Source organism: Stegodyphus dumicola, chromosome X1 (genome assembly GCF_044657685.1).
Source record: "Stegodyphus dumicola isolate Sdum_Otavi_A_Nest chromosome X1, ASM4465768v1".
Taxonomy (NCBI): domain Eukaryota; kingdom Metazoa; phylum Arthropoda; class Arachnida; order Araneae; family Eresidae; genus Stegodyphus; species Stegodyphus dumicola.
This window is the reverse complement of record NC_140780.1, coordinates 33352541-33378890: the sequence shown is the minus strand read 5'-3', so window position 1 is coordinate 33378890 and position 26350 is coordinate 33352541. Positions and strand designations below refer to the sequence as shown.

Genomic DNA, 26350 nt, shown 5'->3' with positions numbered 1-26350 from the left:
AAAATGTTAATTTTGTCTTTAAACTTGGACATTTGTTTTTACCATACATCTGTCATTTGATGCAAGAAATCTGCATATTTTGAATTTATTGTGCAAAGCAAAGTAATCTTTATTTGTTTTTTACACACATCATATTTTTACATATATCAAGAAGAACTGCAAACCACAAACCCTAAAATGTACCTCTTGTACAAAATAAGCTTAACGAACCACAGTTTGTGCATTTGCTTCGCAACGTAAGCATTCTTTCTTATAGCTTTATAGTCGGTTAAATATATAGTCGGTTTTGTTATAGCTTTATAGTCGGTTAAATATGTTTGTCTATAACACGTTAAATTTTGTTTAGTTTGTGAAACTCTGAAAATTGATATTTGATGTCTGTTGTCTAATATTTTATAATTCACAGGTGCTGAGAGCTTACCAGTAAATGTCACACTCAGCCTATATATCATACAAATCCGTTCGTTTGATGAAGTCGAAATGGTTAGTATACATGTTTGCTTTTATTTTCCTCATTTAAAATTTCTCTATGAACAGGAATTCTGATTAGTTTACCTTTAAAATCTAACAGTGGGAATTGAGAAATAATAAATGAACGGTAAAGTTTAATAGTAGACAGATTTTCAGGCGATGAAATTCTGAATTAGTGGTGCAGAATTAGAACGTTATTACTAGAAGCTAGTTTTCAAGCTACTTTCAAGTGTTTTATACTATATATTTTTGTATAAGAAATATATCTGAAACTCTTATGGGTAAGTATACATTCAATTTTATTTATTTCCTTTTAGTTAAAAAATAAATTAATAGAAAGAAATAAAGATGGAAGGAAAAGGAAGTACCATCAAGAAAGTTTCAGTCTTAAAGAATCTACCTTCAAACTAGTAGACAAAAATTATTGGATAAATAAAGGTGTAAAACAGAAAACTAATAAACGCAAAACAGAGAGAAAAACGTACATGCATCTAGGTAAAAACAAATAATTGTCTCCATTTTTTTAAAAATTTTAGAACATACTTAAAACATAAGTTGACTTACAAGTTACTTATAACGGAATGAGAATGAAACCTGAGAGTATGCAGGCACTAAAATCGGTTTTCTTTAAAGATGGTTCTTGAGGCTTTCATCAGAAGTTTTTATGTGGTAACTTCATTAAACTTTCGAAAGATGACTGATGTTCGAATAAGTTTTCGTTCTCTTACCAAAGGCGGGCTATGCTTTACTTTCCTTCAGATTTCACGAGAAAGCTCTAAAAAAATGCTAATATCTATCTCTTTGTGTTACATAAATCTAAACTTAAACTTATCATTAGCTGTTGTACCAACCAAAACCAAAACTATCGAAACACTTATCATTAGCTGTTGCATAAAATTACATTACAGTTTTAGTGAAGATTGAGGAAAGGGATACTTAAGGAGTCAGTTATGCTTTGGTACAGTTGACATTTCATTCAGGAAACATGTTGCACTAATTTCTTGCGTATAGCTCAACAAAGCTTGCTCAGCATCTAAAAGAGAATACTAAACGAGGTGACTTATATTAATGAAACTTATTTTCTCTTTGATGGGTTAACAAGATTACTGCAAAGGTGCCAAAAATTTCCCTCTTGGAATAATAACAAAAGTCAACCCTTTTTTTTGTGTGTGTGTGTGATTTGTTAACTTCTCCTTATAAAAGAATGCTTAACAGAATAGGTGTAAGAAAAATACTTTTTAATAATAGTAGAATTATGGCAATCGTAACTTGTAATAAAATGTTTTAAAAACTATTCTAATTCCAGGATTTCAAAATGGATATTATGCTTAGAAAGCAATGGAGAGATGAGCGGTTGATCTTCCCTGAAAACATAGCAGGAGGTCGGTCTAAAATTGTGCTTGACCCAGCATGGAGAAATGAAATATGGACACCAGATGTCTGGTTCAAGAATGCTCTTGATACAAGATTACAGCAATGGGTTATGCCCAGTATATTTTACTGGCTTGAAAATAATAAAACCGTGCATTTTTCTGGGAGGTAAATGCATGCCTATCATCTGCATTTGAACGGCATTTCTCTTCTTAAAAATAGAGCACCTTTTATAGTAAGAAGTAGATACATCTTCTGTTCTTCCAAGATATGTGAAGTGAACAGCACAGAACAATGATTAGCATTTCTTAATCATTGGTCTATAAATCCGAAGCTGTCAAATAAGAATTCAAAATGTAGCCATAGGTAGGATAAATAACAATGTACCTGTAGTGGGCCACATAAAAGTAGTCTGCCAATTATCATCAAAGAATTCTTTAATAAATAAATATTTTTTATAAATTCTTATTTATTCGCATACCTATTATTGTACTATTACGTAAATTCATATCAGTTTATAGAGCGAGTAGGTATTTACCAAAGCAGGAGAAAACAGCAATTCACTGCTCGGGTTCTGAACTTCGGATCTTCAATTATTAACCAAACGTGCTACTAATTACACTACGAAGGCACTCGCTAGCGGAGCAAAAAAATATTTATATTTTCCCCATTTAAAGTGCGACTGGGCAGGGAGGAGACCTAGTGATAAAATGTGGATGATGATAAATTATCTTCCACCATATTATAATCGGGCTCCACTATAGAACGACTACTTATTTTTTGAAGCAGGGAACAGTATGTCAACCAGACATGCTACCAATTACAACTCGAAAGGAGGAAGGAGAAATTCCTTAAAAAGGTTTCAAACAAATTTTTCAAATTTATGTGGAAGTTAAATGTTTAAAATCTTTATGGTCCAGTAGTGGATATATTAAATTGCTGATGTATCTGCAGTGGACCCGCCTGAAATTATTCAGTCACATATCTAAGATTTGGAAAGCTATTTGTCTTGACTTGTGTAATACTAAATAAAGTAACATGTCAACGATATCTGCGTATAACCTATATCGAATAACCTATTTGCTTGTTCCCACTTCATTTCCTTTTAGCGTGTTAAGCTTCGTGCAAAGAGCACGAATAAAGACTGACTCGAACTGCTTGAGTGGCGTTTAGTACTTCCCCAACTCATCCTCAACTGAAAATAGTTGAACTACAACTGAAATTGCTTTCGTGAATTGAAAATTACAATGATTTAAACCAACCAGGTGGCATTTACTTCTTTGACGCAACCTTACAGGGTCCTGATTTGTGTAGGTTTACGTTTAAAGATCTTGAAGCCCTTTAAGACTGTTAAGCGAGTTATTATTTCGTCTGTAAAAATATGACAAGGTCTTATGAAAGTTTTAAATAAACCTTTTTTTTTTACTTAAGCTCGAACTTAACAGAAGATGCAACTTGTATACAATCAAAATTCGCCATTTGTTGGTATTAAAATTACAGAAAACTTATTTTACAATTTGAAATGGATTTATAGTCTGCGACTACACACTTTAGCCTAATTTAGCTTGGTTTAAATTTTAAATGGTTAATGTTGGAATACTAATGTAACAGAGTTGAGGCAGGAAATAAAGCTGCAAGATTTGCTGCCAAAAGCTCTCCGTCCAAAATATAAATTAAATAATAAATAAATTTATTATTTAATTTATGGCCATGAATAACCTTAACTCATTTGCATCCTGGTGAGAGCTAATGAAGTAATAGTATAGATCTATATCTAAAAATGGGTTAATTAACATAAAATATATTCGATAACGTTAAAGGTTAGATTGTTCCATATATATCTTGTCTTGAATAAAAGTGCTAAAGAATATGAAAATTAATAAAACATTGATTTGGTTACATAACAAAGTTTTTTCATAAAAATTTTCAGAACTGAGGAAGTTAAATCTTAATTTATTTTAAACTTTCCTTTTACAGCTTTTATTTGCAAAAAGTGTATATTTATTAGCGATCCTTTCTTTCCAATTCTAGTTGAGGTCCAATTGCAGCAACATCTGAAATAGTTGCATGGAAAAAATTGGCTCTTTTACTGCAGCAAAGTGATTACTTTTTTTTATAATAGTCTTTGAATACGTATCATATTATGTTTTATATCTTGAGTCATACACTTTATTTTTGTACGTTTCATTTCTTCCCTAAGACAAGTGCTAGTTTTTCCTTCTTCGCTTCAAATTTTAGAATAGTTTTCTTTCTATTATTTCCAAATGTAACAGATCGTCTCATTTTTTTAGAAATAGATGCTTCGTAAGAAAGAAAGATAAAAATTTCGGACGACATTTTTCTAGCTAACATTTTTGTTTCTCTCGCTTCTCTTTCTTTTTTGATTTCTTCTTTCCTTCTCTCGCTTCTCTTTCTTTTTTGCTTTCTTCTTTCCTTCTCAGTTTATTTTTCCTTTTTTTCAGTGAACACTGAAAAATTTGACAATTCAAAACAAAAGGAAGCTTCCTGTCGATTATTTTTCCTTTATCTTTTGAAAGTTCTGCTCGTACGTTGCTCTAGAAGCCCTGCCATCACGAACTGCCTGTCAGACCAACAAGTGAAAGCATTATTAACAATATTGGGGCAAATGACGCAGTCATATAAAATGAGAGTTCAATAAATCATGCAAACTATAAGGCTATATTGTTAGCTTACACCTTCGTATTACATACCACAGATGTAACACCTTTACGCTGCGATGTAGAAAGCCAGGAACAGAAATCCTGGCATGCTTCATAGACCGGAAACACCATTTCTGTGCTTTCCCACATACTTAATCTGTGCAAAATTCACTAAATGCTCTCGCGAAGACTAGACCTTTTCAAAGATAAAAAAAAAAGATAAAATTTTCATTGGGCTTCTTCTTAGTAACACGTCGCAAGTAACTGTGGTGCTCAGTAGCCACGACGAACTAGCCACAAGAAGGATACTTCAAGGTGGCGCACCTAATAATGCTTTAGGACAATCTCGCCTGGGAATGACTTGACAACGTTCTCTGAAATGATATATCTATAATGAAAATTTTTTAAAAATGTATTCACACAAAATTATTTTTATTATAAATAGAATAATAGTGCTTGCCTCAAAAACAACAAATATAAGATAAAACAAAGTAACTATTTATGTTGATTAAAATTTGAGTTTAAAGAGCAAAAGTTTAATTAAGTAAACCGAATCAAAAAAAAGGAGGGACAGTTCTGCATCTTCAGTTCTACTGGGACCACTGACGAAATTTTCGTGTCTCGAAAGCGCAATTTAGGATATATATTAGATTTATATATAACATTGTTCTAACATAGATATTTTGACTCAAAATTGAACTTTTCTTTAAATGGATTCCAATATTTTTCCACATTTCGATCCTACACTTGAAATTATGCCGACGTTTCGTAAAAATAACTAGAGTAGTTTTTCAAAAATTAAATCTCAAAATGTTAGCTCTTCAGTGCTAATTAAATATGGAATATATTTATTAATATCTCTTTTCTAAACTGACTTGATTACTTCTCTCAGAATTCGAAATTTTGGTCCAATCCAAGCGAAATTCCCGCATTATTTACGATTTATTTTTAAAATTTGGATTTTGAAATAAATTTTGTAAATCTTTCGAAAAATATTATGAATTCTGACCTGTAAAATTTCTGCCATCATCTTAAAGCAAATGTATACCTGCAAAAAATTAGATTATTTTTTTATATTCAAAATTTCCCAAGATGTACGTGAATTTATAAAATTTGGATTTTGAAATAAATTTTATAAATTTTTTGAAAAATATTTATAAAAATTGGATTTTGAAATAAATTTTATAAATTTTTTGAAAAATATTATGACTTCTGACCAGTAAAATTTCTCCCGTTATCTTAAAGTAAATGTATACCTGCAAAAAATTAGATTATTTTTTTAATTCAAAATTTCTCAAAATGTACGTGAATTTATATACTGGCGCGTTTTGAAGTATAGCGTATTTGTTATAAGCAATAGTAACGCTGAATTTCGTTTACGCACTTTGTCATAATCTTCAATGAATTATAACAGTTATTTTGAACCTTAAATTCCAAATAAACCTTCACTAAGAATCATTCATGGCAGAGTTTCTTTATTTTCATCTTTATTAATAATACCTAATAAATATAACCGAGAATCCAGTATCCAGTTCAGTTTTAGATTTCCACTGTAGCACTTTCATTACGGCAACTAAAATCTTTTCGACTCTTACAATCAAAAGAACCGGTGAGCTTGTCTAAGCGCAGTATATCCTCTAGTATTTAACGAATTTCAGAGGGTCTCCGAGTCATCTGGGACAAGTGATCTCTCTCTCTTCTACCTTCCTTTTTAGTTTAAGTTTTCCTTTTCCCCCTTTCTTTCGCACTAACATTTTTAATTCCGGAACTTCTCGTCTCTCCTTTACTTCACCCTTTTGACTACTTTCGCTCTTCCTTTACTTCAGATCAAATCGTCTCCCATGCTAGTGAGCTCCTTCGCTGATGCATTGATTACACGGGAACAGGCACCTAGGCTGTGTAAGCCTCATCTTGGGTGGAACACGTAGATGGTAAACATGTCTTTTTGTAATAGCATAGTACGATGCGAAAAAATAAATGTTGAAAAATTTCGTATTGATGGAGATTAGCGAAGGTCGTAGCCGATTATTGCAGTGTGAGTTGGATATGATGGCAATTATTGTCGAAATATGGCATAATATGGCATAAAAGGTTGAAGGAAAGTCGACGTGTGAAAAGTTGGGTGCTGCTGGTTGGAATCCGTAGCTCAAATGACCGAGGTGGTGTCTGAAGCTGGAGTTCAGTCTATCGTGGGTGTGGCTAGCTAGTGAGTTAGATAGCCAGTATTCCACCCATATCTTGCAGATACTTTAGTTTCATTTGTCTACTTTCATATTTTAACGTCAACTGATACAACTCATTCAATGACTGGGGGTAGGTGATAAGCATGGTAACGCTATCCCCAGTATTTTAATTTATTGATCACCGCAAAACCAAAATTTATAGAGCTGCACTTTATTTACTTACTCCCTCACTATTCAACTAATAACCGCTAGACAACTTAATTTTTTAAGTTGGCCATATTCTTTGCAGGCAGAATGATTTTGGTACTATTTCCTTAAACATCTTGTTTTTACAACTCGATGCAGAACACAACTAACTTGCAGATATACGTATCCAAATTTAACTCCTGCCTTTTTAAAACCCCGCACTAATGTTAATTTATAAATTTCCAGCACTGCATGCTGCATATGCGTCTTTAATTTTTTCCAAACATGCAGTATTGGCCCTGTTACATCAAAAATTTCGTTTCGCTTCAGAATTGTCCTATATGCATCACTACTTGGTTTGGGATCAAACATTGCTAGAACCAAAACACGCCTTACCAATATTGCGGGTTCTCAGACCTTTGCAGCATCGTTAGTATGTTCACACGACTAGCTAAATCAAAAATTTAATCTTTAGAAAATACAAAGTTTTACTTCGAATAACTTCCCCCTAATTACTTAACCTTCACTGTGCCGCCACTACAATAATTTTTGGAATGGCTTACTTGACCTCTATCAGCATTAAACCTCAAACTTTAGGTTATCTGTGATGGCAAGTTTTCACCGTTTGGTAAACGTAACTGCAGAAATAAGAGGTACACAAAATATTAAATAAAAACTTTATTTTTTCATCGCTAGTGAATTAACTTAAAATAATCCAACATAAATTAATTAAGCTTCCTTGACATACAGCTACTGACTGGAACGCACTAGATTTTAACTGGCTACGACCCCAGTGCTTCTGTTCGAAGCTACAAATACGAACTGGGTTGGACAACCTAACCTACACACTTACCACAAGAATGTCTGGCATTCACTTTTAATCTAACAATCAAGGTCTGCTAGTCAAGGCAGACAGCGGTAGAAAGATGAGTTTCTAGTGCATGTCCTGCCGGTTATACTTTCATTTTAAACTAAGCTGTTTGCCATATAGTCTGCATAAGTCTTTGGACTGAGTGAGTACGTAACGAAACGAGGTCTAAAGGAAAGAGTCAAATATAAACTTTAACTTTTAGTTAAACTTAAATGAAATGTCACACTTTAACCTAGGTTATTCAATTCTTTCCGAAACCTTCGTCGAATGTTTCATAGAAATGAGTGGAGCTTCTTGTATTACTTCTTGTTTACTAACAAAACCCCATATTTTCCCAGCTTGAGCAGTGCAAAAATTTTGATTTTTTATTAAATAAAAAAAACCTCTCCTTCTCAATACTGAAATTATTTCTTAAAAGTTCTAAACCATCTTTTGAGAAAGGTTTTAAAGGAAATATCTAGAATTGATATTTAATGAAATAAAAATTGTTGAGACCTTTTTTGAGCGCTTTGTATAATTAGTGTAAAAAATTATTTAATAAGTTGACATATAAAATAAATAACAAATAAAACTTTGCTTACTTTTGTCCTTAGAGTGACACTTGATTTGAGTTGTGATATGGACATGAAAAACTTTCCTCATGATAGCCAGTTTTGTGGAGTTTCCATCATGTCTTGTGAGTAGGTATTTTCTTTCTAATCAAGTTTAGTTTCCCTATGATTTATTTCTTTTAGCTGTAATTTAGTACATATGTACAGGGTGATTATAATTAAAGTTTAAGTTTAAAAACGCTATAAAAAAAGAACCACTGATGAAAATGATGTGAAATTTGAAAGGAATGTTATTGAAGAAGGCGGAAAGCGTATGGCAGAAGAAAAAATTTAGTTTTGAAAGTTAGCCACAGATGGCGCTGTAAGCGGCCGAATCACGACGAGAAATGATTCGTAAAACAACGGCTAAGGTGGAAGTTACACATTAAAACGTATTGACAAATTAGAATTGTTGAATAATTTTATTTGCATGACTGTACATATCACATCGAAAGGGACAAATCGGTTTCATGAGTTTTGCGGCGACGTACCGCATAAGAACCATTCATCAAAGAAGTTCGGAACTGTCACGAGACTGGCGCAAAACATGTTCAATATGGTGTCCACCATTGTGTGCAACAAGTTGAAAGCGACAAACAGCATGTTCCACAACGGATCGCAGTGTCTCTGGGGTGATGTTCAGAATGTGTTGTGAAATGCGTGCCTTTAATTCTGCTAATTTTCAATTGGAGCACGGAACACAACATCCTTCAGATATCCCCACAGCCAGAAATCACACGGAGTAAGATCAGGCGATCGGGACGGCCAGGCTGTAGGGAAATGACGGCTGATAATTCGAGCATTTCCGAAATGGCGCCTCAGCAGCTGCTTCACGTGATGTGCAATGTGCGGAGGAGCGCCATCTTGCATAAAAATGATTTCATCCACACATCCATGCTGTTGCAGAGCTGGAATCACGTGGTTGCGCAAAAGAGACGCATACCTCTGACCAGTGACGGTTGCGGTAACAGGATCGGAAGCACCCGTCTGCTCGAAAAAATATGGTTGTAGGATGAATGATGCCGTAAAGCCACACCATACAGTGACCTTTTCAGGATGAAGTGGTACGGGGTGCTTTGCCAATGGATTTTCTGTTGCCCGTATTCGACAATTCTGGGTATTCACGTATCCTGTCAGATAGAAATGGGCTTCATCTATCCACAAAATTTTCCACGGCCATTCATTATCCATTTCCATGCGAGCCAGGAATTCTAACGCAAACGTCTCCCTAGCTGTCAGGTCAGACGGAAGCAAATCCTGCACATAGCCAATTTTGTACGGATAGCATTGCAGGATGTTTCGTACAATTTTCAGCACCGTGCTCGTAGGCCTGTCCAATGTTCGGGCAATTCCTCGTGCACTGCACGGTTGCACACCACCGGCCGACCCCTCCTGTAATGCTGGTGCCACTTCTTCAACTACCGTCGAATGCACTCGTTTTCTCCTTCTACCAGATTGCACATCAAACGAACCTGTCGCTTCGAATTTTTGCATCATTTTCTTTAGACATACGACACTCATTGGACCAATGCCTTCTTTTATACCCTTCAGTGTCCTGAATTTTTGCAGAGCTACTCTTGCACAATCATCATTCTTGTAATACAGCTTTACCAGCAGAGCGCGGTCCTGCAGTGAAACACCCATGGCGAACGTCTGAGACGCAAAATGAGGAACAGCCTGGTACCTGACGGCTTTATAACACTGAAATTTAACTAACATTTTAATTTACGTCTTCTTCCGCTTGCAGCGCCATCTGTTGCTAACTTTTGAAACTAAACTTTTTCTTCTGCCATACGCTTTCCGCCTTCTTCAATAACATTCTTTTCAAATTTGACGTCATTTTCATGAGTGGTTCTTTTTTTATAGCGTTTCGAAACTTAAACTTTAATTATAATCACCCTGTATATATATATGTATATGCATACAGTCGAGCCCTGGGATAACGAAAGGGGCTTGTGAAGGGCATCTAGATATAATGGATCAGGCTTTTTGCCCCGTCTCCCTTCCAATTTCTTATACATTTAATGATATTTTACACTTTTATAACGAGCTTTGAAAGGCTAGGAAAATCAGATACAGAGAACTGTACAAATATCTTCCATTTAAGCATTTTTATGTTTTTGAAATTTTTTCCAGAAATTTCGGAAGTTTAAATGAAAAAGTAAAAAGTAGTAGCTTTTAAAATCATGTTTTAAGATGTTAGGAAGCATATTCCATACATAAAGGTAAATTTGCTTTGATCTTTACCCCCAATATTTTCTCTGATCTACGCAAAGGGTCTGCTACCCAATTCTAAGAGAACGAAAACACAATAAGCCTATCTTAGGACATCATATGGTTTTAGTGATTATTGAATAAAAGAATATGAATGGGTCCTCTGATTTCATTCAAATTCTTTGAGTGAGCTTTCAGACATAGCTCTATTCAAGTCTAATTCTAAGGCTGAAATTTTGGCTATTTAGGGGAAGAAGAAATAGTGAATTATATGTGTCTTAGAAGGGGATTGATTTAGGGATTATTTTATTTAGGGCCATTTAGGATTATTTATTTACGGCTATATAGGGAAAGACAAGTAGTGAATTATATATAGTCTTTAAGTCTTTTGTATGACATATACCTTATAAATGTAATTGAATCTTTGCTTTACAGTCATGAATAAAATTTTCCTGCAATCTGCATCAGGACAGCAGAAAATTACATATTATGTTTGTACTCAGAAGTTAAGTACATTTTTCAATATTTTTGTTATACTTAATTTTCAGTGCTTTTACATTTTTTTATGAGTAAAATAATAATTTGTTGTTATTAGGGTGAACAATCAGAACATTGATATTTGTGCTAAGTATTTTATCGTTTAAAATACTAGCGTATAGCGAAACTAGGAAAGAAGAAAAGTAAATTTAGTAACTGCAAGTAATAGTAATTGTAATTAAACCATAAAATGACTTCTTGTTAGGTTTTTTATTCACTTCTTTTAATAAATGTAGCAGTGTTAATCAGCTATTTTTTATTTATTTTTTAAATTCATGATACAATTTGTTTCACGTTTTTGCTATATAATCGATTCTTTTTATTGGTTCGGGTATAACGAACCACCGGGTACTTCGAACCAAACTTCCGGTCAGTGAAGTTCATTATACTGGGGTTCGACTGTAATGCAATATTCATTATACAAAAAATTCATTTAAAAAATGCGCCCTTGCATGGCTTTTGCATCAGAAAGTAGCAATCAATCGGACATATTGATACAATATTGCATTAATTGATAAGCATATTCTGAGTGTTATAAGAATTGTAATCTCTGATACCATGCACTTTAAAAGGAACTTCTCATACGTTACTTAAATTTGTTTTTCCAAAGGGCATTAACCCAGAAGAGCTGTTAATTTCGTTTTGTCATTTCGCTTAGAAAACTTTAAATGTACGTTTCACTTTTCAAATTGTTGCTACCAAATATTATCGCCCTGTATTATATTTAAAGAAATAAAATAACGAAGAATCTGCGAAAATATATGTATGTTTCTCGCATTGTGAGAAAACAACGGTACCTAGAGCCATCAAATTTAGAATAATGTAATCCTCCCCCGAATATGGGCATCTGGAAATCCTAATTTGGAATTTGTTTTATTATCGATTACATATTTTGTAACACTTTAACTAATTTTTAATTAAAAAACTCAACGATTTCAAAAAGAGCAATGGCAACACTGTGCAGTTTAAAAATTATCTCCAGCGCACGAGATTGTGTATCGGAAATTCTAAAGATATGTTCTTTTGAAATTATTTTGTGATATTACTGTTGGACTGAATTTTATGATTTATGCGCGAAGAACATGATAAAGGCAACATAAAAATAAAGCTAACACACAAAACGTTAAAGGTCCCCTTTGAGTGTTATATAAAATCTGGAAACTTTCATATTTTTTCCCTAATATAGTCATTTTATGTGAAATACGACCTGAATGCATATTAAAATGCTTACTCTGTCGTAACTTTCGTCACAAATTTGTGATTTTTTTTCCTTTAAAGTGATGAATCCATCAGTTGATCTTGTATTGAACTGGGACCCTCGAGAAGCCGTGCGGATTAGTCGTATTTTGACTCTCCCTCAGTTTGAGTTTGGCGATGCATTACTTGGCAATTGTGATACACATATGTACGGAGGTAATTTGCTTAGATTTTATTTTGCTTAGGTGAAAATAATTTGTATCAGTTAAATTTAGTTTAAAAATTAAGTTAAATTTAGTTTTCTAGGTCTTGCCATTTGTCATTACAAATTAGAAAAGTAATTGAATAAGTACTAAGCGCGAGGATATGATTAAAGACAGTGTAATTAATATTAATAGCTCAGAATTTCATTTTGGTAATTACATTTTTCTCTTAATTTGTTATGCAAGTTCAACTTCAAAGCCAGCACTACCTGAATTCCTGGATTTCATAGCTTTGAAACATGAAAAATAATAGCAGTCTAAAACTTTTATGCAATAAATACCCAGAGAAACTCCTAATAGCTTTTTACTGCTGTGGGGCACAGTCAAATTAAATTAATGACTCCATTAAAATTTTATTTCAAATTTAGGTTGCATATTTATTACGTACTTTAATTAGGGATATTAATAAATTCATTTGTCTAAATGATTTTATTGTGGGAAAGTTCGAAAGTCAGATTTTCGGTTTGTAGTTCGTTTAATTTAGTCTGAGAGAAAATGTATACTAGGTAAAATTTTGAACATTGTTGCAATTTAAAAATACTAATTATTCATTTATCTATTTCAAATTTATATACGTTATGTAGTAAATTTTTTGCCTTTCTTCTGAGCTTATATTTGTTAAATCAGGTTAAGTGTTTCAACAGTTAGGTACAAATAAATATATTTTTCTTCGGAAATAGCAACAATCTTTTCTGGTTTCGAAAGCCACCTTTTTTAACGTTGTTAAGCACAGTGTGACCGCTTTGTGCGGTGTGATCAGATTTCCACATCTTGTTTCTGAGGGGTTACTGTTGTTATTGTTGCGCGGGAAAAGGGGTTACTGTTTATTTCGTCTGACCTTGGAGTCGGTTTGAAAGGCGGTTGAACTGAAACAGTGAAAACGTAGCCTCTCACTAGTAACTTAATAACTTATAGCTACTGAGTGATCAGAAAAAAATAATTTAAAAAAATGATCATCCTATATGAGTAGATAAGTACGAAACTGATTTTCATCGAAAGACCATGTTTGAAGTTATATCTCTAGCTTTATCTTCCACCAGTTTGATAGTAGCTGCTAGCTACGGATCTTTTCCCAAAGTGCCGGTGCCCACCAGTTGCCTAGCGGTAACGTCGCTGAACCCTGCTGGTTCGAATACCTCGAACGGGCTGGCTGCATTTATGTTTAGGTGGTTCCCCCATGTAAAGCGTGTATACGAGCCAGTTTTTCTTAGAAAGTTCTCCGCATCCTTTAACTTATGCAGACAGCCTTCGAGGCTTTGTCGTAATAACATCAACCAACTAACCAGCCCCTCCGTTCCGGTTTAACTCTACTGGTCCCAAGAGGTTAGAAATTCGTCTGTTCTCCACTTCAGCAACTAGATATGAAATTTTTGAATGAGCTGTTCTTCATGGTTCCTGAAAGATCTTTTTTCCCCCTCCTCAACCAGTAGTAAAAATGTGGAGACATTAAGTTATTTCGAAGCAGGAGATGTGAAAAATGAGTAATCCCCTCACCGGGACTCAAACTACGGGCCTCTCGAATTGGCGTCGATCGTGCTGACCACTACACCACGAAGGCATGCTAAGATTGAAATAAATCTAACTCCTCATGTTTATGACAATTACTTGAATTTTTCTTCCGGAAAATAATATTTTATTTATGCTATTTTTTACCTGAAGTGTTTTTATAGTAAATTTACTATGTGACTGATTTAAACTAATGAGTTAGTTTTATTATTTTTTCCATTACCACCTTCACTCTTACTGACCAGGGTTGTTTTCGCGGTTTTTGTTGCACAACGCAAATATTTGGTTATTGTACTTGTTTGTCAAGCTATTTAATTTTAATTTTCTTTTATTGACTTTGCTGATAAAATTTTTTGATTTAAAATGTTAGAGTACCGTTTAAAAATAAAACCTTGGTCAAAAGTGTGATAGTACAACTTTAGTTACTTAGAATACAAAACTACCTGGAATACAAAACATTACTTCCTTATAAAGGAAGTACTGCAATCACGAAAAAATCGTTTATCATATTTCAACGGAAATATCCATTTTGGCCGTTCCCGAATACTTTGAACGATTTTTTAGCTTGATGTCTGTACGTACGGGCAGAATAAAAGACTCTTTTTTTTCCAAAACGGATTGCAAATTTGATTTAAAATGGATTCAAAAGGGTTAATTTTTTCTTGACTTCTATACGTACCACGTACTCGTATGTATGCATGTGTATTTGTATCTCGTGTAACTCAAAGACGATTAGCTGTAGAATGTTGAAATTTTGTATATATGACTGCTATAACATCCAGCAGTGGACCTTACTTTTGTATTGCAATCCACGGTACTAAACTTATATGTATAAATGTACCCACCCCTGACTTAACAGTCTTTACCGCGCCTTTGTTTTCGCAGTCGTTGGTTGTAATTCAAATCACAGAAGTCATTTAAATGACGAAAATATTCATAGCTTGGCAATGTCAAACTTTAAAAAAACTCATTTTGGACAAATAAACGAAATGTAACTTTTAATGCGGCCTCCCAGTTCCCATACTTATATCTGGGAAAGTTCATGTTCGTTATGAAAAATAAAATTACGAGACATTTGACAAAATTCGACGTACGACAAAACTCGGCGGCGATATTTAATTTCAAAATTTGCATTTTTTATGCCATTCTCGACTTGCGTCCAGGGATCGGTTAATTAAGTTAGAAAAATTCGAGGAAATATGTTAAATGAGCTGCACTAAAAAATGTGAATAATTTAATAGGTCGTATAAGGTAGTCATATGATGTCCACATCAGATTTGTTTTTAATTACAGTGTTTATATATACATATATATATATTATTTAAATACAGCAAAGCGCTCGAAGGCTATCTGCCTAAAGAAAGGGATGCCTTCATAGGAGACTTTATGAGAAAAGCTGGCTGGTATTCACTTGTCTATTTTGAAATTTTAATGCATTCTAAATATCAAGAATACCTTTTAATGTATTGCAAACTCGGTCTTTGATACAGGCTGATAAATTGCCAGATGGTTAACACCACTTAGCATTTCCCGGACACAGGCCAAGTGAATAAAACAAACCCTTTCACCAGAAACCCAGCCAGAGACGAGTAGTTGTTCTTGGAATCGCTTCCTAGTAGATAAAGGACTTTTGCCATAATGCTTCCATTATTTTTCTCAAGAGTAACGGGTGTATGAGTCAATCTTCCTAAGAAGTATTTCCTTGAAACATGATTTTTCTTAGGCAGGGAGTTTTTTCCTGGTTTGCCTTAATTAATTAAAATTCTAATATTCTTAACATATGTTGATAATTCTCGGCAACATTCATGAGGATCACTATTTGTTTCTGGTAATCACCTCGTATTAAAAATGCTTAAAATTCTGCTTGGTACAGTTCCGAAATTCTGAATCTTTATATTAGAAAATCGTATTTAGTCTTTTATAACCGTTCCGAAATTACTCGCTATTAGAGTCTGTGCTGATAAGACAGACGACAGACAGAGAAAAAAAGACGTTTCACACTCTAAAAACTTGTGGTTGCATTTTAATACCAAAGAGGAACTTTCCATTAAAATTGAAAAGTATTAAGAGTTGAGGGACTTATAAATATTTTGTTTTTCTTCCAAAAAAGGTACAGTGAACTGCGGATATAGTGAACTCGGTTACAGAGAGTTACGTAAGTAGCTGGTTGCGACTCATTCTTTACAATGAACCCTCGACTTCTTCGGTTACAGTGAGCCAAGAGATTATAGCTGAAAAAATTTATTTCAAAATAATTTATTTCAAAAGAAACCTTCTTATAAAATCCTGAACCAACAATACTGTAGCCAAAAAATTATAACTGAAAAAGTGCATAAACTATAATTTATTTCAAAAGAAACTTTCTTATAAAATACCGAACCAACAATACTGTATTTTGAGAACAATACTGTTACATAATTGTTGAGAACAATATTGTAGTTTACTCTGCATTTATTAAATGCACTGATGTTTTTTCGGATTTAAGTTTTTTAAGCAGAAAAGCCCCTCTTCATGCTAACTTCTAGTAGACTTTCAGTGTTGTGCTTCCCGCCGCTACAGCTCATTACATGCTACATGTTATCTCACGTCTCATTAATTTCTGGAATTCATGAATGAACTGTCACTCAGACTGTTATTTTTGTCTAAGTACTTCTGTTCTTTGATTGTCTTCTTTCTTTTATGTTTGCCGACAGTGCTTCCAGTGCATCACCCTTATCTTAGAGCTAATTACGTTCTTTGGCTATGCTGTCATTCTGCCACGTATCTGGCAAGTGTTAACACCACCCGAGATGCAGCTCTGCTCAAGGGAGTAAAGTAAACACTGGAAGTGAATTACAAAGATCTTGAGAAGTAATTACATCGGTTTAGCAGACTACTTGTCAGCGTTCTGGCAGTTTACTTTCTAGAGGAAGAAAGGAAGTTTCTTTAGAATAGTGCTGAAATACAAATGTGCTTTAAGGATTTTTGAAAACTAGGTTTTTGGAGATCGGTTAGTGCGAAAGAGTTAAAAGAAGCTACTAAATAGACTCAAATCCTCTAATGCAATCTTCATTCAGAGAAAGAGGAGTATTGATTTTTCCTGGAAATGAAGTAGCTATGTTTAGCACATTTAAGTAACAAAACATAAACCGAAAGTTAGAAAAACTGAGGTTAAACCTGAAATTTGCCGACTTAGGAGGAACTGATCACCTGCAGAATACGTAATTACTCTGCAAGCGAAAGGAGTCGCTGATTTGTCAGTACTAGTTCATTAATTTAGTTCTAATTACTGACATACGAAAGATATCAAAATGTTTTGTTTCAAAGACAAGGTGAACATTTTTCACGATAGTGAAAGAGATCTTTCGCATGCAGACTTGTGTTAGAACTAAAGTAAATCAGCTATGAGTATTGTCTTAAAAAATTAGGTAAAATCCCGCATTTTTTAAGTACAAATAAACGTGTTGTAAAAGCAAGAGTTATCTAATCAAGAAGACGAATCAAACTATCTTTCAATGGCTTACCTTTCAAAGATTTTTAGGGGTCTTCCTCAATGACCCGTGCTGAAGATTAAATTGATCAACTAGTTAACTTACTAGACAAGAACTACGAGCTTTTGTGTCCATAAGGGTGGCTAGGCAGATGGGATAAGAAGCATAACGTTGCATTTGAGAAGAGTGGCCAGAAAGCTATGTTTATGAACCGAGAAATTTTTGTCTGAAGCAATCAACGATTTCTTCTGGTAATTACTCCAATGATATTTTCATTGGCTAATTTATTAACCAACTGGATAGAACACTGAAGTTTAAAGGACGCAAGTATGTTTGTAGTAAAAAGAGAAAACATACGTAAGTTTTGGATACGTTTTAATGTGACGGAGTCAGAAATGCGACTACTGCTACTATTAAAAAAATTTGAAAATCTCAGATGTTTCAAAACCATGGAGCGATTCCCAAGGAGTTATCAGTTCAACAATATAGCACTGGTGACAATCTTCATTTTTTAAACATATCATCTTAGGTACCAAAAGCCGTGAATGATTGAAAGAAAACTTTTACTTCTAGAAGAGAGTTACCCATCAGAATCTCATACTGGAAACCTCAACATCATCAAGTTAGTGTTCTTGTTCGCGAACACGATTTCAATCGTCCAACTTACAGATGAAAATGTGATTCACAGCTTTGAAATCTATGAGTGAGAGTACGTATCTCCTTTTAATTCAAACCTTTGAATCATAGTAGGGCACATAAATAAATATTCTGGATGCTTTTCTTTTGCCGATAAAGAGTAGAGGGATGTGTCTCTGACCATTGTGTAGAATACGTTCAAGAAGACTGATTTGGAAACCGAAAATAAGTTGGTGCACATTTTAAGAAGATCTTCAGTATATCAGTGCGAATTCCATTAAAACTCAAGATTTATATCGATGTTGACTTTAAAATTGTAACAAAAGAAACCCCATTTAATGAAAACATTCGACATTGTCAATGACTGTTCCATCACGGAAAAAAAACGAGGTTCAAGAAAACGAGGATAATAACGAACGTATTGCAAAGAAGAAAGACGATTTTTGTCTCTAGGACTAGCGATATTAGATCCGGTTGGATTTTCTTGGTTTTCAACTCTGCTGCTTAAATTACAGTTGCCAGAATGTTGCAAACTGACACTTTCTTGGTATCAAGGAGTGCCCCAGAAAATTTCAGAGAAGTTTGAATTATGGAAAAGGAAAATATTTGAATTAAAAGATATCGAAATTTCTCGTAGAATAGTGAAAGACTCTCAAATTTATGAACTAGAGAAATGGAGATTCTGCGATGCCAGCTTAGTGGCTATGCAACAAGCATATTTCTCAGAACAGAAAACTATGCAGCTGTATATTATTAGTTAGTACAAATTAAGTCTACACTAGCTGGCATAAAAGCGACAATACCTCGCTTAGAATTATTAGCTTCCTTCATTAGTCCTCGACTAGCTGCAGACTTATACGTAATGGACATTTAAACGTTTGCAGAAGAGATTCCAGCAAAGCCATTTTTTTTAATTAGACGATGCTTGGGCTACATTCGTTGCCAATAGAGTGAATAAAATTAGAAAATTGTAGAGCACAAGTAATTAATAGTATGTTTTAAGGTCACAGAGTCCAGCAGATATAGCTATAATGGGATGTACGTTGCGGTAACTAATAAAAGCTGAGTGGTGGAACGGACCCCAATGGCTAAAGAAAACTAAAGTTACGTCATTTATTATGAAGCAGTACAGCCCGATGTAACTGTTATAAATTCAGAGGAAAAGAAATGTACTAAGCCAGATAAACGTCATAACTATAAAAGATTCATTCTATAGCAGAAATCTACTATCTGCCGAAACACGAACAAAACAACAATAATAATAATCTAGTAATATACAAACGATTCCATAGCTTGACCAGGATAATTACTGTGTACGAATTCGATAGTTCAAATGTCGTTTGACATGTCTTGTGACAGGTCTTCACTATTTTTGTAACTAGTATGTCGTAGAGATTATCAAAGGATTTGTTACTGGCAGTAGTTAAAATCCTTGGGAAGTTTCTCTACGTGTGTTTAAAGGGTTTTCGTAAAACATAGTGCCCTTCAAATGCCGTCTTAAATCTTTTCTTTATTATATAGTCTGTTGGAGTATCCAGCCTATAAGTTATAATTTTGTGATCACTGAGTGACAGCATGTCATTTACACCAAATCCCTATTCATCACGTGTTGAGAGTAGATATTGTTAGATCTGGCCACCCTCGATCTCTAGATGTTTCAAAAGTAGGCGGTGAGTCCTCAGTTAGTAATAGTGAGTTGACTGTTGATGAATATGAAATTGTTACTCTCCAAGAAATCTAGTACGCTGTTCCTCTTCTTTTCTCCAAGTCAGCTCCTCCGAGTTGAATAATAGCATTAAAATTCCCCAACTATGATAGGGTGTGATGCCCCAGTTAGAAGATTAGAATTAAGTTCTTCCAGCAGGGAAGTGATGTCTTCGCTCGGGGGTAAATAAACAGCAATATCACCAATGCTACACTAGCTCGTGCCTAACCTGATGAAGACTGTACGCTTTGTGCTTCAGCAAAAGTGATATAGACCCACTGCAAATAATTGCAGCTACTGTTTGTAAAAATACTGATTAATCAATTCATATTCAGCGCAACATTCATGCAGATTAAGTGCTTTGTAATTAAAAAAATGCAATAAGCATCACCTTATATTTGAGTTGGACATCCGTAATCTCTCTTTTTTTTTTTTTTTTTTTACGGGAGAAGACAATCCTTTCCATTGTGCATTTTGTATTTTTGTTTCTGTTTGTATTCTAGACACCATGTCTTATGTCCCTCTATGATATGCATACATAAGTTGTCCTGTCTCGCACTAGTCAGCAAATCTTCACGACAAATTTTTTTTGTCTTGTTTTTGCTGTTCAGTCAAAATCCGAAACACAAATCGAGCACATTCGAACAATACATAAATCCTTCAGTTTGTTAGTAATGCGGTCACAGTTTAAAAGGTAAATTAATGATTTTACGTAATTTCGAATGACTGTACTTTTAAAGCTGGCTGTTTGGCACGGAGCTTGAAAGATGAATGCCTCGGCAGCGTAATGCAACATAATATCCCAAATCAGTTCGGAAAAAGTTCCGCTAAGCATTAAAACCGTCATAGTTTAGGTAAAATCCAAGAAATAATTATCAAACTTTTATGCTGTCAAGCGATGCTGTTTATTACTAAAAATCACTGCCAACTAAGAATACAGCGGCATAGAATAGTTATTTAATTAAAATAAATCACTACCAAGGACTTCACTCGTTCAGCATTTCATTGTTTCAACAATAAAAGTTAAAAGTCGAAAACAATGTAGTAATGAAATTTAACTTGCGAAGATTTTATTATCATTTACAAGACACGTGTTTTAAAATTTGCATAAAAACATAAAAAGAAATTTTACATGTTACTTTGTAACACGAAGTTCTCAACTTTCTTAAGTAGAATTACCAGTTCACTAAAACTAGTTAAAATGGGTTACAGCCGAAAACATCGCGGACGAAAACGTCGCGGAGAAAACAACGCAAGGCGAAAACGTCGTGCTTTAAAACATCGTAGGAGAAAACATCGCAGTCCTAAAACATCGTGGTACAAAACATCGTCGTCGAAAATAAAGCAGTTTAAAAACTTCGCAATTTAAAAACATCGTCGTCGAAAATATCGTGGTGAAAAATAAAGTATCTACAAATCATCGCATGACGATAGCATCGCAGACATGCTTTTTTCAGCCTTTAGTAACTGTAAATGGATATTCCTATAATGATTTGTGAGCGCAAGATGGAAAGAGGGATAATTTTTACTTTAATATTTTTTATTCACTAATAAATTTTTGCTGAGAAAATAAGACGGAAACTTAAGCATAGAAAATTAATGCAACTTATAGCACTCAATAGAATTTTAAACCGACATAGTTCACTAACAAAGGCCATTAATAAATCATTTTTATAAAGTTTTTACTGGTAATTTTTCATGAAAAGTATAATCTATAAGTTGCATTTAATTAATTAATGTAATAATTTAACTTTTTCAGCAAAAATTTATTAGTCAATAAAAAACTGTGGAAGTAAAAATTATCCTTCTTTACATCTTGCGCTCACAAATCCTTATGAGAACCATATTTCCATTTACAGTTATTAAAGCCTGAAAAAGCATGTTTATGATCTTATCGTCATGCGATGATTTATAGATACTTTACTTTTTACCACGATATTTCCGACGACGATGTTTTGTACCACGATGTTTTAGGGTTGCGATGTTTTCTCCCACGATGTTTTGTAGCATGACGTTTTCGCCTTGCGTTGTTTTCGTCCGCGATGTATTTGCCGCGATGTTATCGGCGGACACCATTAAAATGTAAGACATGAGATATAATGTGCCTTAGATTATTCATTTTTAATTATTGTGCACATTTTTAGGTCAATAATGTACCGATTATTTGCTTTTAGAAATATTCAGTTGCATCAATGCGTCATTCGTGCTGAACCGGAGGAGTGGCTATTTCATCATCAACATATACATCCCTACAGTACTTATAGTATCTATGTCGATGCTCACATTCTGGATTCCTCCTGAAGCAGTTCCAGCTCGGATAACACTTGGTGTGACTTCTTTGCTGACAATAATCACTAAGCAATATCAATCAAATATGCCTAATGTATCTTACGTTGTAGCTTTAAATATTTGGTTATCTTGTTGCATTGCATTTGTGTTCTGTAGTCTTCTGGAGTACGCACTTGTCATTACGTTAGTAAAGAGGAAACAAATGGAAGTAAAACCCGTAATTCACCATCAGACGGTAGGTGTTGCAAACGAAGTTTGTATTTTTTGTTACTTTTTGCTGATTATAATCCTTATCGTAATTTATTTCATCTACGCACTGTTGAATCACTTTGATATTGATGCACTAAAAGTGTTTTGAAGTAAGTTGAATTGCCTTCTTACGACAGAATAAATAACATAATCATATATCACTTTATCGTTCCTACATCTGATATGGGAATCTTATAACTTTTCCTCAAAAGTTTTTTTTTTTTTTTTTTACATGGCAATCTTTTTTATTATTTTGTATCTTACAGTACATTAAGAAATTACATATCCTGCATGTAAATTTGAATATAAAATGAAACAATGAGATAAAATTTTGAGACATTTTTATATTCCGCACGAGCCGTGAATTAAATATAATAAATTCAAACAGCGTAAAGGTTAAGTTGTGGAATTATAGAGATCTTTTTTTTTTATTTTAGCAGATTTAGCAGCGATTTAGGACAATAGATTTTGGAGACTGTAAGTTTGAATGAAATGAAGCTCGAGCTAAAGCAAGTATAGAAAATTATCGCTAATGAAAATTAATCGCGCACATTAGGAATGCATAATTAGTATGTGTGCAAGCAAACATAGATTTATTATATGCCTTTATAAAACATATATAACCAATTTATTTATAATATTGTCTTTCAAATAACTGATTAAAATTCACGAAGAAATAGGCACATTTTCAAAGAGAATAGTTATCATGGGATAAACATGTTTGAAGAGGACTGAATGATTGAGGATTAAAACTATCATACGTGATATCATACGTGAATGATTGAGGATTAAAACTATCAAACTATCATACTGAATGATTGAGGATTAAAACTATCATATTTACCCTGCCTCAGAGGCCTAGAATTTATAAATATGCCGCAAATGTATTAAAATGCATATGCATTCCTTAAACATACGTTTCTTGTAGTTTTTGTGACATTAAAATCAGAAAAGCATCAGAAATAATTTCGAAGCAACAACAGCCTAAAATATAATGATACGCAAAAGAGCTCAATATCAACTTTTATTATCAATTTACAGTGGTAGCTCGATTTGCGAGCCTAATCCGTTCCAGAAACTAGCTCGCAAAGCCAATTTTCCCATGAGAAGTATTGGAAATTCAGTTTATTCTCGAATCAAAACTAACCAAAACTATTCATATATAAATTATTAAAAATAGACAGTGAAATGCATAGGTACGAAATGTAAGATAAATAAAACAAATTAATCTATATTTTACCTTTAACCCTTTGCGGCACAGTGTGTCCGGTCTGGACAAACCTAAAAATTTCCTTACGCACAGAAAAATTGAATGAAAAAGGATTTATAAGTTACTATAGGTTACTCTGAACCTTCTTTATTTATAGTAGATGGCAGCTCAACACAGACCAGTCCATATATGTTAGCCATGTTTAGTATTTAAGACCCTCATTTTTCAAAGAAATCTTCCATATTTTTTTAGGGTATAAAAGGAATTTTTTGAAAAGAAAGTTCTATGTTATTTTTTGGCTGTATGCTAATCTTCTTATTTTATATTAGTTTTAAGTTTTTACCTTGAAATCTTGCCTAAAATCAAACGGCGAACCCTAGGTGTGCCCAGACCTGGCTCACCGATAATCTAGGATAACTGAGAGTCTGTATTCTTTGTTCCTCCGCATCTCATCGGTCAGTTCATTGACAACAATGCTCGTTCAGCACTCTTTTCGAAGCTCTATCCAATCAGTGTGCCACTTTGGGCACACCCACAGAATTAAAACGGTAAGTGCTATCTTCACAAAATTTTACTTGTGTTCTCCTGTAGGCCTAATTAGACCGCCTACCTTTTTTTCATCAAAACTCCGACTTTAAAGGTAGCGTGCCGGAAAGGGTTAAAAGAATCCTAGGTAACTGCCAGAATCATTGTTATCTGTTGGCTCTCATTTCCTTTTTTACGCGACTTTTAACAACTAATCTAACCAATGATAGTTACTTTTGCCTTTTATCGCAAAAATTTGCCATTGCATTGTTTAGATTCATCGCTTGCATTGGCACAGCCTTATTTGAGTGCTGCTTTTCCATACAATTTTGCATTCTTTTCTCTTACCTTCCATCATTCTCGTATACTTTACACACATCTCTAATTTAATTTAAAATGAAAGATTTCTCCGTCTTTTTCTTCTCTCTCTCATTAGATTTCCTTCACAATTTTCTGTTGCTGTCTGGCAAACAATAGCTCAGTTCTTATGAGTGTTATTTTACCAGATCTTAAAAGTTGTCCTTATAGGTTTCACGTCCTTATAGTTGTCCCCATAAGATTTCACGGTCTTCCCCAACTACGCACTTTCATCGCCAACTCGCGGTTTCTTCTGCTTATGAGAAAATCCTTTAACATCATGTCCAATAACACAGTTAGGCAACATTTTCCTCCTAGTAATATTGGTGGTTCTCTTGGTAACCCCGTTCCAGGCTTTATCGTTGATCATAAAGCGTTCACGATATGGAAATTACTTTTTCAGTACTATCGGAGATAAGATTTGTTCTTTTAGTTACCTCAAAGAATCACTGAAACAGTTCTTTGGTATAAAGCTTTCTAAAACGCAAAATGGCACACTTATCCATCCACTGCAAGAGTGAGGTGATATTATGAGGAAGAAACTTAACCTTAATAAACACGAATTCCTCCAAGGCCTTCTTGTGGAGCCTTGAAGCCTGCAGGCTCTAAGCCTTGAAGAGACACACAGAGTTCATTATCAGTTCATTAAACAGATAATTACGTCCATTGAAAACTTAAATGATTATATTTAGATCTTTGTAAAATGAAAAGTTGATTTTAGCTAAAATATGTAATAGTTTTTATTGTAGCTATTTTGTTTAAAATGTTCTTGATGTATAATGCGTTACTGATGTTTAAGTGCAACTATAGCGTATCAAAATGACTTCATACTTTGAGGCAAAAAAGAAGAGTTCACATTTGTTGTTAATATACTTCCAAATTTCTCGTTTGTTTTCTAGTAGTCATATTTTTAACAGTAGAAGAATAAAAAACTATGGCTTATTACATATTTTTTTTCTGTCTGACTTTCCCGCAGGCTTTTGTAATGATAAAAAAAATTGAATTTAAGAGACAGTTGTGTGAACGCAAAATTAGAAGGCCTTTTTTTTAATTAAAAAGAGGAGCATAGGCCAAATGATTTTACACTTTGTTATTTAACTACACATTCATCACGTTAGTAGTATGCAGAAGCCAGCTTTTGTCTACAGGCATTTTTACTTTGCTTTAATTATTCTGAAGTTATTTTTTGAGTAACATTTAATACACTTAAATTTAAACAAAATTAAATACAAAAGTTTGAGACATTAGGTATTTTTGGAAGCAGGCAAGATGCAAAATTAGCAACGCCTTCGCCGGGAATCGAACCGCGGACCTCTCGATTACGCGCTGAGGGTGCAGACCACTACACCACGAAGGCTCGTTAAGAAGTCGGGAGAAATACCTTATAAGTTTAAAGAAAAATATGGTCATTCTCTTCTGAAGTAAGTATTTGACTATTTATAAATGATATCAGAAAATAAATTTGTGACACTGTAAATTTTTCTTTAAAGTGTTTTAGTAAATTTTTGCTTACAATGCATATTTTCCCATAGAACAAAGAAGTGGGCTGTGGCGGCAGTGAAAGAAAATCTCAAATAAGTGCCTGGATTGGAAATCATTGCCAGATATTTAAGGATTCTCCTCATTTAATCGATATGGGATCTAAGTTCTTGTTCCCTATTGCATTTATTATATTTTGCATAGCATATGGAGGTCGATATAGCATGTAGTTTACATTCATATACAATTCATGATTTTTTAACTATAAATAAAGAGTGAGGTAGTTATTCGTTAAAGTTGGCTGAAACTAACATGTTCTTTTAAACAATGCTTAAATTTTTCATTCTATTTAGTATCGTTCTATTACGGTAGGAAATGAAA

At 33.8% G+C, this 26350-nt stretch overlaps 1 protein-coding gene across 1 annotated transcript in view; it reads left to right on the top strand.

Moving 5' to 3' along the window:
• LOC118194555 (glycine receptor subunit alpha-2-like) overlaps window positions 1–26199 on the top strand; it is a 32298-nt gene extending 6099 nt beyond the window's left edge. Inside the window, exons 3-8 of the mRNA XM_035365698.2 lie at window positions 407–483; window positions 1778–2010; window positions 8336–8418; window positions 12362–12496; window positions 22035–22384; window positions 26023–26199. Of these exons, the coding sequence (XP_035221589.2) occupies window positions 407–483; window positions 1778–2010; window positions 8336–8418; window positions 12362–12496; window positions 22035–22384; window positions 26023–26199 (1055 nt within the window). The remainder of the gene's footprint in view (window positions 1–406; window positions 484–1777; window positions 2011–8335; window positions 8419–12361; window positions 12497–22034; window positions 22385–26022) is intronic.
• Window positions 26200–26350: the final 151 nt, after the last annotated feature.